The 13,146-nt window shown below is 41.1% G+C and overlaps 1 protein-coding gene and 1 long non-coding RNA gene across 10 annotated transcripts in view; one reads left to right on the forward strand and one right to left on the reverse strand.

Moving 5' to 3' along the window:
• Positions 1-4,907, reverse strand: part of LOC138831585 (uncharacterized) — a 31,525-nt gene extending 26,618 nt beyond the window's left edge. For 2 of the 4 annotated variants that reach the window (XR_011373388.1, XR_011373385.1), the window contains exons 1-2: positions 4,618-4,907; positions 2,347-2,418 (exon numbers count right to left, since the gene is read on the reverse strand). This is a non-coding gene — a long non-coding RNA (uncharacterized lncRNA). Of the gene's footprint in view, positions 1-1,665; positions 1,807-2,346; positions 2,419-4,617 lie in introns of all 4 variants that reach the window. The other 2 variants (XR_011373386.1, XR_011373387.1) reach the window with 2 other exon arrangements.
• Positions 4,908-5,096: 189 nt separating this feature from the next.
• The window catches only part of Trappc8 (trafficking protein particle complex subunit 8), a 79,410-nt gene continuing 71,360 nt past the window's right edge, over positions 5,097-13,146 (forward strand). For all 6 annotated transcript variants that reach the window (XM_070029387.1, XM_070029382.1, XM_070029384.1 and 3 more), the window contains exons 1-2: positions 5,097-5,609; positions 12,461-12,655. In XM_070029387.1, the coding sequence (XP_069885488.1) occupies positions 5,453-5,609; positions 12,461-12,655 (352 nt within the window). In that variant the 5' untranslated portion in view covers positions 5,097-5,452. The remainder of the gene's footprint in view (positions 5,610-12,460; positions 12,656-13,146) is intronic.

Raw genomic sequence — 13,146 nt, forward strand, 5'->3', positions numbered from 1 at the left:
ACCACTAGGTAGAGAAAAGCTTCCTGAAAAATGAAACTAAATAGAGTTAGAGATAAAATATAAAGAATCCTGCTGGTACAGAGTCCTAGGTTTTGGTCCATGAAGCCCTTAATTCTTCCCTTTCTCCTGTGAACTTCATCCCACTTTTACTTGCAGTCATATTTGCTATAACATTCTTTTCTTTGTCTGAAGGGCAAATTTAGTTTAGTTCTGTTTGTTTTTACAATTTCTTATTAGCTTATATTATACAGGAGGGAGTTTCATTGTGTACATTGTTTGAAACGAGGCCTTGTTATGCTGCCTAGGCTAGGCTCAAACTCATGACCCCCTTGCCTCAGACTCAGAATAGTTTGGATTACCAATTTGAAAAACCATGTCTAGTCTTAGTTTCTGTTTTACTGCTTTAAAAACTAATGGCCAAGCTGGGCATGGTGGCATATATCTACATTATAATCACAGCACTTAGGAGGTTGGAATCCAAGGAGGAACATGAGTTCATGGCCAGCTTGGGCTAACAGAAAGACCTTGTCTCAAAAAGGCAAAATAATACTGGATAGTCTACAACTATGGCTACTACTCTAAGTATCTGTGTGTGTGTGTGTGTGTGTGTGTGTGTGTGTGTGTGTGTGTGTGTGTGTGTGTGTGTGTGTGTGTGTGTGTGTGTGTGTGTGTGTGCCGATAATAGCATTCAAAATCAAGCCTGGTATTCTAACACTGGAGCACAGCACTGCTTCTAGCTTTTTGCTGGTTAATTGGAGATAAGTCTCACCAACTCTTCTATCCTGCCTGGCTTTGAACCTTGATCCTCAGATCTCAGCTTGTGCGTAGGTAAGATTTCAGGTATGAGCCACTTTTAAGGAGTTTTCAGTTCAAACAGTACATTGCCAAAAAGAAAAAAAAAGAGAAAAGGCCAAAATATACTAGGATGGAAATAAATTTGTATGGTAAAGTTACTCACAGGAAGCACTATTGTGTGTAGATATGACAGCAGTCAATTGTGTGTAGATTAGACTGCAGTCAGTCCATAGGCAAAATCTATTTAGGCCTATCCCCCAAATGAATAAAGTAATAATTCATACTACCTACCACATGAGTAGACCTTGAAAACATTTTACTAAGTGAAAAAAACTAGACACAGTAAGTTACATACTATATGCTTCCATTTGTAAGAAATGTCCAGGACACTTTCTATAATAACAAATAAGAATATCTTGGTGGTTTAAAACAACAGAAATTAGCCAGGTACCAGAGGCTCAAGCCTCTCAGAAGGCTGAGATCTGAGGATCAAGGTTCAAAGCCAAAAGATGCAGAGCACATGGGCAGCAAAGATGGCGCTGAGAGGGAGTTGAGTGGGCAGAGCCCAATTTACTGTAGAGCACATGGGCAGCAAAGATGGCGCTGGGAGAGAGTAGAGTGGGCAGAGCCCAATTTGCCTTATGATCATTGCCTAACCAGCCCGTGAAGGCTTAGGTGCATGATAGGGTGTGACCTTGACAGTGATTGGTTCCTCTTCCTCCCTTGCCATGCCACCCGCCCTTTTTGGCTTTAAAAATGGCTGCTCTCTGTTAATAAACGAGTTTTCTACCTGCTGGATTTGGCTCCCCACTGTGTCTGATTGTCTCCCGGGCTGAGGGAGGCTGGGGAATGGGCTAACGCCGCACTTACCTTTCCTCGGACCCTGTCCGTCTTTCGTGGGTGGGACGAAGACCCAACAAAAAGAGGCAGGAAAGTCCTTGAGACTCTGATCTCCATCTATCCACCAAAAAGCAGAAGTGAAGCTGTGGCTCAAGTGGTAAAAGTGCTAGCCTAGAGCAAAAAATATTAAGGGATAGTGCCCAGGTCCTTCTCAGGACACACACACACACACACACACACACACACACACACACACACACACACACACACACCACACCCCAATAGAAGCTTATTCTTTCACACTTTTGACACACACACACACACACACACACACACCAATAGAAGCTTATTCTTTCACACTTTTGAGGCCAGACAGTCTCTGAGCTCTAGGGAAGAATCCTTCCGCCTCTTCCAGTTTTAAGTGTGCATAACTCTTGGCTGCATCTCTCTCATCTCTGTCTCATCTGCAGTATGACCTTCTGTTCTATGTTTACTGATTAGGACCTTTATCATTGGAACTTGTTATTTGGGTTTACTAAGACAATACAGGATGATCTCACCTTAAGATCTCTAACTTAATTATATCTGAAAAGATCCGCTTTCTAGAAAAAAAAGTGATTATATTCACAGGCTCCAGGGTTAAGATGTGGATATATCTTTAATTCAACCAGTTAGAATCAAACTTTATGATACTTTAAAGATAGAACTCACCACAATTTGACTGAAATGACACCACAAATTGACTGAAGGCCACTTGACTGGACAGTGCAGAAGTAGTTTTAGCTTCAGGTTAGGCTTGTGTCAAGGCTCAGAAAAGTGATCAAAACTTTCTTGTTACTGGTTCCATCTTCAGGCAGGCTACTAACTTGTCTGGAAGAGCTGTTACTGGGGCTCCATTTTTCCTTGCTCAAGTGTGCATGGATGAGAGAAACTTTTTCTTCCTCTCCTTCCCCTGAAATGCCCAGCATCTGTTTTCCTCCCATTGGCCTTGACTATCAGTGGATTAATAATATGACTGGGGAATAGGGTAGACTAGCCCTAGGCAAAAAGGGATCATTACTAGAGGTACCAGTATTTTCCCACCTGAATGTATGGCCAAAAATGAGAGGATCTCTGGCTTAAATGTTGGGAGATAATACATATGGACTTACCTGGTCAAAGTCATTCCCTAACAAGAATTAAAATCTTTTACCAGAATTAAACTTAGATTGGTTGAACTCCAGTCTTTTGCCTGAAAGTGGCCAGCTCTAGAGCTCAGTCTCTAGGTAGGTAAAACTTCCTGTTCTCCTTTCTGACTTGTAGCAAGCTTCTGTTTTTTTTTTTTTTTTTTTTTTTTTTTTTGCCAGTCCTGGGGCTTGAACTAAGGGCCTGGGCACTGTCCCTGAGCTTCTTTTGCTCAAGGCTAGTGCCACAGTGCCACTTCAGGCTTTCTCTGTATATATGGTACTGAGTAATTGAACCCAGGGCTTCATAACTTCTAGGTGAGAACTCTACCACTAAGCCACATTCCCCACAAGCTTCTGGTATTTTCCTTATAGATATATTGATGGGTAAATATGGGTGAGGTGATTAGGGGGGCTGACAAGTCTGAAATTCACAGGAATGGTTGTTAGGTTAGAAATTCTGGAAGAAGTAGATGTTGCAGTCTGAGTCCAAAGGATGTAAAGTGCCAGTCTTCTTTTTCAAGAGATAAAGTGTTCCAGAATTAGAAAGTAGTATGGTTGCACAACTTTCTGAACACACTGAAATTGACTGAAAGGTGTATATCCTTGAAAGCTGTGGATTTTATGGCCTGTGAATTATGTTCTGCAAGACTAAATTATACTTGAAAGTACTCAGAGAGTCTAATAGAGCTAGTTTTGTTTCCAACATAAAAGTAAATTGCCAGGCTGGGAATGTGGCTTAGTGGTAGAGTGCTTGTCTAGCATACATGAAGTCCTGGGTTTGATACCTCAGTACCATATAAACAGAATAAGCTGGAGATGGTGCTGCGGCTCCAGTGGTAGAGTCCTAGCCTTGAGCAAAAGAAGCTGAAGGACAACGCCCAGGCACTGGGTTCAAGCCCAAGGAGTGGCAAAAAGAAAAAAAAAGTAAATTGCCTTTTAAAATTTATTTTCAGTTAAATACTAGAGAAAGGCAGTGTATTTGCATTTCAGAGCCCTGTTATAAAAACTCTATTTTATCATTTCAATTGCACTTAGTTGTATGAGATCCTCACAAAGGATGAGGATCTCATACAACTAAGGATGAAGGACTGGAACACAAAGGATGAAGGATTGGTACTAGGAACATTCACAGGGATTATAAAATATTTTTGCCCCAGGAACTGGGGCATAAAAACAAAACATTTCTGCAAGGTGTAGATAGTTTTAAGAAAACAAATTTCTAGATCCTTAGTTTTCTTTCCTAAATTGATCTATAGCTAATGTGTCTTTGTTACTGGGTTCAGCTGTCCTTCCCTACCTCCCATTTCTCAGTTTACAGGAGCAAGGCCTATCAATACCTCAACTCTGCCTTATCTGTCACAAATTCTTACCATGGTAAATACCAGAGTGCCAACGGGTCCTACAATATGAGAGCCTAATGTTGGGAAGCCTCTTTAATCATCGTACCTCAAAACCAAGATACAGCGTTACAATTTGCCTGTCCTTATATTGGTGACACAATACAGTAAAATTCCTTCCATTCACTTCTACTTATTTTATAGAAGCTCTAAAAAATGAAAACCAGGAATGGAAACCAATTCAGGACTCTACATAGCATATAAATACTGCCTTCCCTTACCTCCACCACTATGAAGCAAACACTAGCAGAGTGTAAGGGGATGCTCTCAGGCCACACCTAATCCCTTGGACCAAAAGGCAGTCGTAGCTCAGGATTTTCCCCTTACACTCGTGTTAACAGGAGCACCCACAATGGCACAGTTTTCTGCTCAGTGGTTGAATCCGTTTCTAAACAGCCATGATTGTGTTCAAAGGATACAGTTCATCTCAGGCAGCCCAGAAGGAGTTGGGAGTCCAAGCATCTGGTAGGCAGCTTCCCTTCTTCTCAGAGCAGGTGCCCTTTGCTGTTTCGTGGGGTAGTGGGGGAAAAGAGTTAGTAACCAGCACGAATCGCAGCCACGTCGAGTCTGTGGGGCAACACAAAAGGCTGGCCTGAGAGCGAGCCTCTACCAGTCATTGCACCTGCTCAGAGCCAGGTACAGCCCGACCTCAGGCAGCTGCTTTCCGACGCCCCGCCCACAATCCAACCAAAGAGGTGCGCCGGCCCCTCCTGGCTCCGCCCACCGCGCTCATTCTCCGACTCCGCCACGCCCCTCTAAGGAACCACCCATCACGCTACTTCCGGTTTGAAACTCCCAATCGGCCTCTACTTCCTTCGCCTCCGCTGTATTCCCCGCCCCCGGGGCGCTCCTTTGACAGGGTCACGTGAGGGTCTAGCGCGGGGGCTGTCGGGAGGAGTACTGCCGGTGGGTCAGGGTTCGGCCTGAACATGGCGGTTCCGGTCGGGCCGTGACCAAGGTTTTACTGTCAGGAGGACTAAAAGTTGGTGGCTGTCGGCGTCCCCACCTGTCAGGGTAGAATGCGAAGACACCAGGGAGTGCGCTGAGGAGCGGCGGTGCCGGGGAGGGCTGGGTGCTGGGTGCTCCGGGGAGCCGAAGCGGCGGCGTCTGTGGCTTCCACTCGTCTGCGGGCTCCTGTGTGGGGCGCCGCCCGGCCGGGCTGGCGGGCGGGCGGCGGCGGTAGCTGCGGCAGCGGCGGGATCCGCTGTGAGGGAGGGCCGCAGGGCGGGCGCCGCGGTCGTCTGAGCCGCGGCGATGGCCCAGTGCGTACAATCAGTGCAGGAGCTCATCCCGGACTCCTTCGTCCCCTGTGTGGCCGCGCTGTGCAGCGACGAAGCCGAGCGGCTCACGCGTCTCAATCACCTGAGCTTCGCGGAGCTGCTGAAGCCCTTCTCTCGCCTCACTTCCGAGGGTATGTGCTGTTCTCCTTCCCTCCCCCCCTCCTCACCCCACGGGGTTCAAGCGACGCGGTGGCCCGGGGAGCGGCAAGTGGCGGGGCAGGCCGGAGAGCGTAGGGCGGTGTTTACATCCCGGAGTGGACGCGGTACGGCGGCGGCGGCGGCGGCGTCGGGAGCTGCGGCCCCGCGGTGCCCCCCGGGTGGCGGCGTGGCGGAGGGGCCGGGTGTGAGGTGGTCAGTACGGCGTGGTCCTAACATCCCGCATTTTCTAGTCGCTCTGTTGTTGCTTCCTCTTAATAAGACAGCGAGCCCCCGGAGGAGACTGTGGTCATCAGCCATAGGAAGGAATTAAGACGGCTGCAAGGCAACTCAGGTGGAAAGAGGCTGCCTCTTCCTTGCAGGTGTAACAGGCAGTTGGATCTGTCATCTGCACCCTACCCCCGGGTCAAACTGAACTTTGAGAGTTGTCCTGCAGTTCACCTAGCAGTGAGGCTCATCTCTGTAGGCTATTTTTACATTTTTTTTTCTTTTACCATCCGAACTTTTTCTTAAGTATATAGCATTGTGCTTAAAGTCCCAACCAAACAATGAAAAGTTTTTTTATACAAAAAGCTTGTAACAACCTTTTGCCTGAAGGGTGAGAAAGTCAGGAAAAATAGTGGCTAAGTTAATGTAGATATTCAGAGTTACCTGCATTTGTAGGGACAGAAAAATTCTAATACTTGACATCTTTTTTCTTTTTCTTTTTTTTTGGCTAGTCGTAGGGCTTGAACTCAGGGCCGAGCACTGTCCCTGAGCTTTTTTGATCAAGGCGAGCACTCTACCTTGAACCACAGTGCCACTTTTGAGCATCATGCATGTTTGACAAGCACTCTATCACTAAGCCACCTTCCCAGCCCCAAAACTTGACTTTTCTGATAGAGGTTTTTCTCTGGAAGAAGTATCCATTGAGGAATTACCTATTTTCTCCAGCTTTAGAGAGAGAGAGAGAGAGAGAGAGAGAGAGAGAGAGAGAGAGAGAGAGAGAGAGAGAGAGAGAGAGAGAGTGTGTGTGTGTGTGTGTGTGTGTGTGTGTGTGTGTGTGTGTGTGTGTGTGTGTGTGGTTTATGTGTGTGTTTCCTCCAGCACTCATGACATCTCTGGCTAGTTTTGCTAGTTCATGGCTGGTGCTGTCAAGTGAGTCACACCTTTAGCCAGACCTTTAGATTCTTTATTAAAGAAAAAAGATCAGTCAAAATGGACTTGAAATTATTATTCCAAGTGTACTCTAAGTTGTACTCCAAACACTATTTAGCCAGTATCTTGACATGTAGGAAAAAAAGCAAGTGAAGTTTCTTCTAAAATGAAGGATTCTATAATTAACTTCTTAGATAAAGGACTGTGATAGCTATTTGGTTATGGTGATTTCTCAAAAAAAAATAGTGCTGAACTGAACATATTCATATTTACATGCATAGGCAGTCTTTAGAATAGCTTCATTACATGTTTGCTTTTGTATTTAAAAGAGGAGCTATCAAAACCAAGTTTGAGAACTCTGAAGAGTTTCTTCAGCCTGTACTTTAGGCATTAATTTAGCTCCTTCCACAGTGTACTGTTTTGTACATTTAAGAACAAGATTCTCTACATTACTAAATTCTTAAAAAGTACAAACACTTGACAGTGAGTTTGACTTCTATAGGTATGCTCTTTCGAACAAAAACCAAATAATATCGCTAATACCTGTTCTATATATATTTTGTCTTTTAGTTTTCTATGAATCCCACTTATTATTGTCACTTTAATTGTAAAGGCACTGAAGCATAGAGGAAATATTAACTGTCCACTGTTCTTATATCTGAGAAAGACAAGACTTTGTGATCTGAATCATCAGATCATCCTGGCAATACTTAAAATTGATACTGAGAAGCGGTGCTATCCAATAGAGTCATAAATAGTTTAAAATTTTAGAAGCAACATTAAAAAAGTGAAAAAGAGGCTTACAGATGTGGTTTCATTGTAGAGTGCTTGCCTAGAAAACACAAGTCCTGAGTTGAAAACCCAATATGGCTAAATAAATGCAGGTTATATTACATTTGTTCTTTTGCTAAGTCTTGAAATTTAGTGTGTTAACTCTTACATTGCATCTCAGTTTAGAGTACACACATAATTACTGAGCCATGTGTAGCTGATGCTTTCTGTACTGGACAGTACAGTGCTAAAGGCTGTTAACATACTTCTGAGTTCCCTCTACAGCCCAGAAAGCTGTAGGGAAGGAATATAATGAGTTGCATGTTAGTAATAAGTAGGGAAGTCATAAAGGAATAGGGCAGCCATTCCTTTTTGAGTGTGTGTATGTGGGGGAGGGGGTGTTATAATGGTAAGGTCAAAAGGTATAAATTACCATCAAGTGGTTGGAAGCAGTAGAGAAACTGCTCTGAGAATTACTAATTAAAGGAGGTCCTTGAATTATAGGAAAGGGATTTTGGATTTCATATTTAGTGATAAATGTGAGGTAGTCATATTAAGATTATGAAATTTGGGGAGATCAATGAGTGACGTTATTGATGAGGATTGTTAGGACCTGATATAAAATTTAAAATAAAGATGACAGTGGCATTAAACATTTAGAGAAAAATAGTTTTTTTGTTGTTGTTTTTAGTAGATTTTTTCCTTTGTTTTGTTTTAGGCAAATACTGGATCACTGAGCTATATCTCCAGCTCTGGTTTTTTTTTGGTCAGAGGGAACCCATTCAGACTGTTTAAAATTGAGTTGACTTTGGGGATTTTTCATTGATAGCTTTCCTTTAGGCAGTAAGGCATGAGAGTATCACTTCAGACAGTATACATCTACAACTAAACAAGCTAAACTTACCCTGTAAGAGCAAAGGAAATGTTAAAATAAATTTAAATAAATTCCATTTTTAGACTGTGGGTATACTGTTGTTGTTAGGGTAAAATTTAGCTTTCAGTACTGCGATCAGTGTTGGCAAATACAGTGCCAGGTAATTTCAGGAGACTTTAGGATTTAGTGGAAAAAATACACAGTTTAAAGCTGTAATGAAAAAAAGGTTGTTAGAACAAACTGAGATCTATTCATTAGAATCTTGAAAATAGAAATTAGGCTTGATGTATTAGATGATAGAGGGCCATCTGGGTTCCTTAGACACATTTTTGAAACCTGAAAATAAATATATTAATGAAATACTTTAAAATACTCATATTATTAGTAAGTGTTTGACACTTATGTTCACATTTTTGTGACCCTGGTACTTCCTTTTTTCCTTTGAGGTGTTGAATATTGAACCCAAGGCTTTCTGCATACTAGAAAAGCACTCTACCCTTGAGTTGGATTCTCCAGTCTCCTAATACTGGAAGAATTTGCACTGGCCTTCTGCTTCACAGAGTAGTATTAGTATAAATTTGCTTTGTAATAGTTCTTTTATTACTGCAAACATATTTCAACATATCCTTTACATGTTTTAAGCAAATCTCAAACACTACATTTTAAAAAGCATGTAGCTTTAATTTTTTTTTTTTTTTTTTTTGTTGGTCGTGGGGCTTGAACTCTGGGCCTGGGCGCTGTCCCTCAGCTCTTCAGCTCAAGGCGAGCACTCTACCACTTGAGCTACAGCGCCACTTCCAGTTTTCTGGTGGTTTATTGGAGATAGGAGTCTCACGGTCTCTCCTGCCCGGGCTGGCTTTGAACCGCGATCCTCAGATCTCAGCCTCCTGTGTAGCTAGGATTACAGGCGTGAGCCACCAGCGCCCGGCTTGTAGCTTTAATTTTTAAAAGTGTGTATATTACTATTTTAAAATTGAATGCATTTATGTAGGAGATTACAAAGACTATATGTAGTTCTTAGATAAAGCTTAATTCGTTTCTATGAACTAGGAAAATTTGGTAAACTAGGAAAATATTTTTGAAATGATGCTTCTAGTTTTCTTTTAGTCATGAACATTTTGACCCTCCTTGATCTATATCCCCAGCCTAACACATTTTATTAAAACTTAACCTCTATGCTGGTGTAACCAAATAATTACGTTTCAGCATCTTTCTTTCTTTTTTTTTTTTTTCCAGTTGTGGGGCTTGAACTCTGGGCCTGGGTGGTCTCCCCAAGTTCAGCTCAAGGCCAGTGCCCTACCACTTGAGCCACAGCGCCACTTACGGTTTTCTAGTGTTTTATTGGAGAAGAAGTCTCATGCACTTTCCTGCCCAGGCTGGCTTTGAACTGAGATCCTCAGTTCTCAGCTTCCTGAGTAGCTAGGATTACAGATGTGAGCCACTGGCACATTTCAGCATTTTCTACCACCAAATTTTTGAGTAAAATTTATTCCTCTTCCTCATGGTGCCAGGAATCTAACCCAGGGCTTTGTATGTGCTAGGCAAGCACTCTACCACTGATCTATGTCCCAACCCACAAAGTGGTTTAATATGCACATGGCTACTTACTTTAGTTGACAATTATGATCCAATTTCAATAAAAATATTGTGTAATCTTAAAAGTATCAGATATATACCATAGTACTTTGAATTTTTTGTTTTATTTTTTGTTACATAATTACAATAGGAAGTTTAATTAGGGGGAGAAGTCTGTGTTCATTTAAATAAAAAACACCCAACAATTCTAGAACAATGCAGACAATAAAAGAAAGGTTGAATTCCTTACTCTTTAGAACTAACCAAAACCAAACCTTTGTCATACTGGCTTTAAAAAAAAAAAATCTTTCTTTTTAAAAACAAAGCAATCATAGGTAAGATTTAATTCCTGTTTCTACCGTTCCTTGGTTTCATTTCACTTTTCTGTAATGTAGGCAGGCACTATGAATGGAGTTTGCATATATACTTCTTGTATATATATATATATATATATATGTATATATATATGTGTGTGTGTGTGTGCACATATTCCTGTCATCTGTAATATTTTAGAGTTATGCTTTTACAAAAAATTTAAGATTTAACAAAGCACGAGAAATTTAGACAATTCTTTTTTCCCCCAACCCACTTGACAAGTCTTATTTATTTATTTATTTTTTTTGCTACTGTTTTTTATTCTTAGGTTTTTTGTTGTTTGAATTTTTGGTCGGTTGTGGGGCCTGAACTCTGGGCCTGGGCACAGTCTCTCAGTTCTTCAGCTCAAGGCTAGCGCTCTATCACTTGAGCCACAGCGCCACTTCTGGCTTTTTCTGCTTATGTGGTACTAAGGAATCGAACCCAGGGCTTACATGCATGCAAGGCAAGCACTCTACCACTTAGTCACCTTCCCAGCCCATGTTTTTTATTCTTAGGTTTTAACTACTTAAAATATAAGTAAACCTGAACCTTAAGTTTTTCTGGGGAGCTGCATGTTATCCCTATAATCCCAGCACTTAGGAATTTGAATCAGGAGTATTAAAAGTTCAAAGGCCAGTCTAAGCGACATGGTAAGCCTCTTGTCTCTAAAGCAAAAAACAAGAAGCTGCCTTAAATATATGAATGGCATTTTATAACCATTTAAATGAAAGGCAAGGTAAATAGTGTATGAACCGTTTGAAGAAATAATTCACAAAACAATTATTAATACAAGGCAGGAGTGTGGCACTTGACAGCAATCCTAGTATGCAGGAGGCTGAGGCAGGAGGTTTGAACCTTATTTGAACTAGGGCTACATGATAAATTCCAGTTCTGTCTAAGTTATATAGTGAGACTCTGTCTCAAAAAACAAAAACAACTTAATAATTATAAAGTACTTTTTCACTGAAAGTTGTCTTTTTTTAAATGAGTAGGTACCCCAGCCAGTTCTCCAGAGTTGCCTCTGTATATGATCACTCATGATACAGTTGGAATAATGTATAATGTTGTAACTGCTGTTGCACTTGTCATTAGGCACAGTGCTCAGCGCTTATGCTTATGACCCAAATCCTTAAAATAACCTAGAGAAGTAGGTATTATTAATCACATGTTAAGAGGAGGAAATGGAAGCACAGAAAAGTCAGAAAAGCTATGCAAGGTAACCTAGTTGAATTTAAATTAAAGTGTGACTCCAAAAACTCTGTCCTTAATAAGTATGGTAGACTGCTTCTGACATTACTTTGGAAACTATCCATTATATGAAAAAAGATGCTTACATTTTCTACTGTAGACTGCTGCTGTGTGCCACAGTCACCTCAGAACCAGTTCCTAATCCTGAAGTCCTGAACAATTGGTTTTACATCTTTTAGATCAAAGTAATGACTATAACAGGGTGGAGGGGAGGGGGTTTTGAGGACGGAGAAGGGATTTGGGTATTGACTCTTTTTTGGTTAAAAAGAAAAAGAAAAAGAAAAAAGACTTTCTTGGCCAATTTTAGGTTCACTGCACAAGTTAGCAGAAGGTACTTCATACCACTTGTTCCAGCACATACCCAGCCTCCCCAGTATCAACATTCTTTACCATAATGGGTTTGATTTGTTAGGATGTGAAATAGGAACTAAGGAAAAGACTAGGGACAATAAGAAAGCTAACATGCAGCATTTCCCCCTCTTTCTTGCCCTGTACTCTTTTCATTATTTTTATCATAGACCTTACCTGTCAGACAAGCCCTAGTGAAGGCAAGAATTAGGGATTTGACATGGGCGGTGGCTGCATTTTGGCAACTCTAATAAACATACAAGAAAGGAAAGGACCTACAGTAGCGAAATTGGGAGCAGTAGCATTGCATGAAAGGAAAGCACTTTAGGCTATTTAAATAGTCCTTTTGGTATTTAAGGATGTGTTGTAAAACAGTTATATTTCTGAAGTAATGTTCCACTTGAAATTCTTAGTTGTGGATTTGAACATCCTTTTTGTCTGATATCAATTTGATTTTGGTATGCATTGTATATGATTATTTTCAAGCTGTCTTTTTCTCTTTTTGTTTTTTTAAAGTTCATATGAGAGATCCTAATAATCAACTCCACATAATCAAAAATTTGAAGATAGCAGTAAGCAACATTATTACCCAACCACCTCAGCCTGCAGCTATTCGAAAGCTTTTGAATGATGTTGTTTCTGGCAGCCAGCCTGCAGAAGGATTAGTAGCTAATGTGATTACGGCGGGAGATTATGACCTTAACATCAGTGGTATGTAATGAGGTTTATTACTATTTTTTAAATGAATTTTTTTTCTTGTTAGAAGAAATAATTCGGTGACTTTGAAACCATTCAGCAAATATTTGAGTGCACACAGAAGGCAGGAGTCTGGGAATATAGAACAGTGTTTGAAGGCAATAGCAGGAATGTTGGTTCTTTATAATTTTAGCACCTAAATCATAACTAGAACATATATGTATGATAAACACATCTATTTAATGAAAAAAGTAGACAATTTATTTTATGATGTACTATTGTAATTAAATAGTATTAAGTTGATTATATTTTTAATTGTGTTTAGTTTTTTTTTTGTTGTTGTTATTGTTGGTTGTGGGGCCTGAATCCTGGGCTTGGGTGATGTCCCTTAGCTCTTTAGCTCAAGGTGAGCACTCTGCCACTTGAGCCATAGCGCTATTTCTGGTTTTCTGGTGGTTAATTGGAGATGAATCTCACAGACTTTCCTGCCCAAGCTGGCTTTGTTT

Source organism: Dipodomys merriami, unplaced genomic scaffold (assembly GCF_024711535.1).
Source record: "Dipodomys merriami isolate MVZ:Mamm:240054 unplaced genomic scaffold, mDipMer1.0.p SCAF_2, whole genome shotgun sequence".
Classification (NCBI taxonomy): domain Eukaryota; kingdom Metazoa; phylum Chordata; class Mammalia; order Rodentia; family Heteromyidae; genus Dipodomys; species Dipodomys merriami.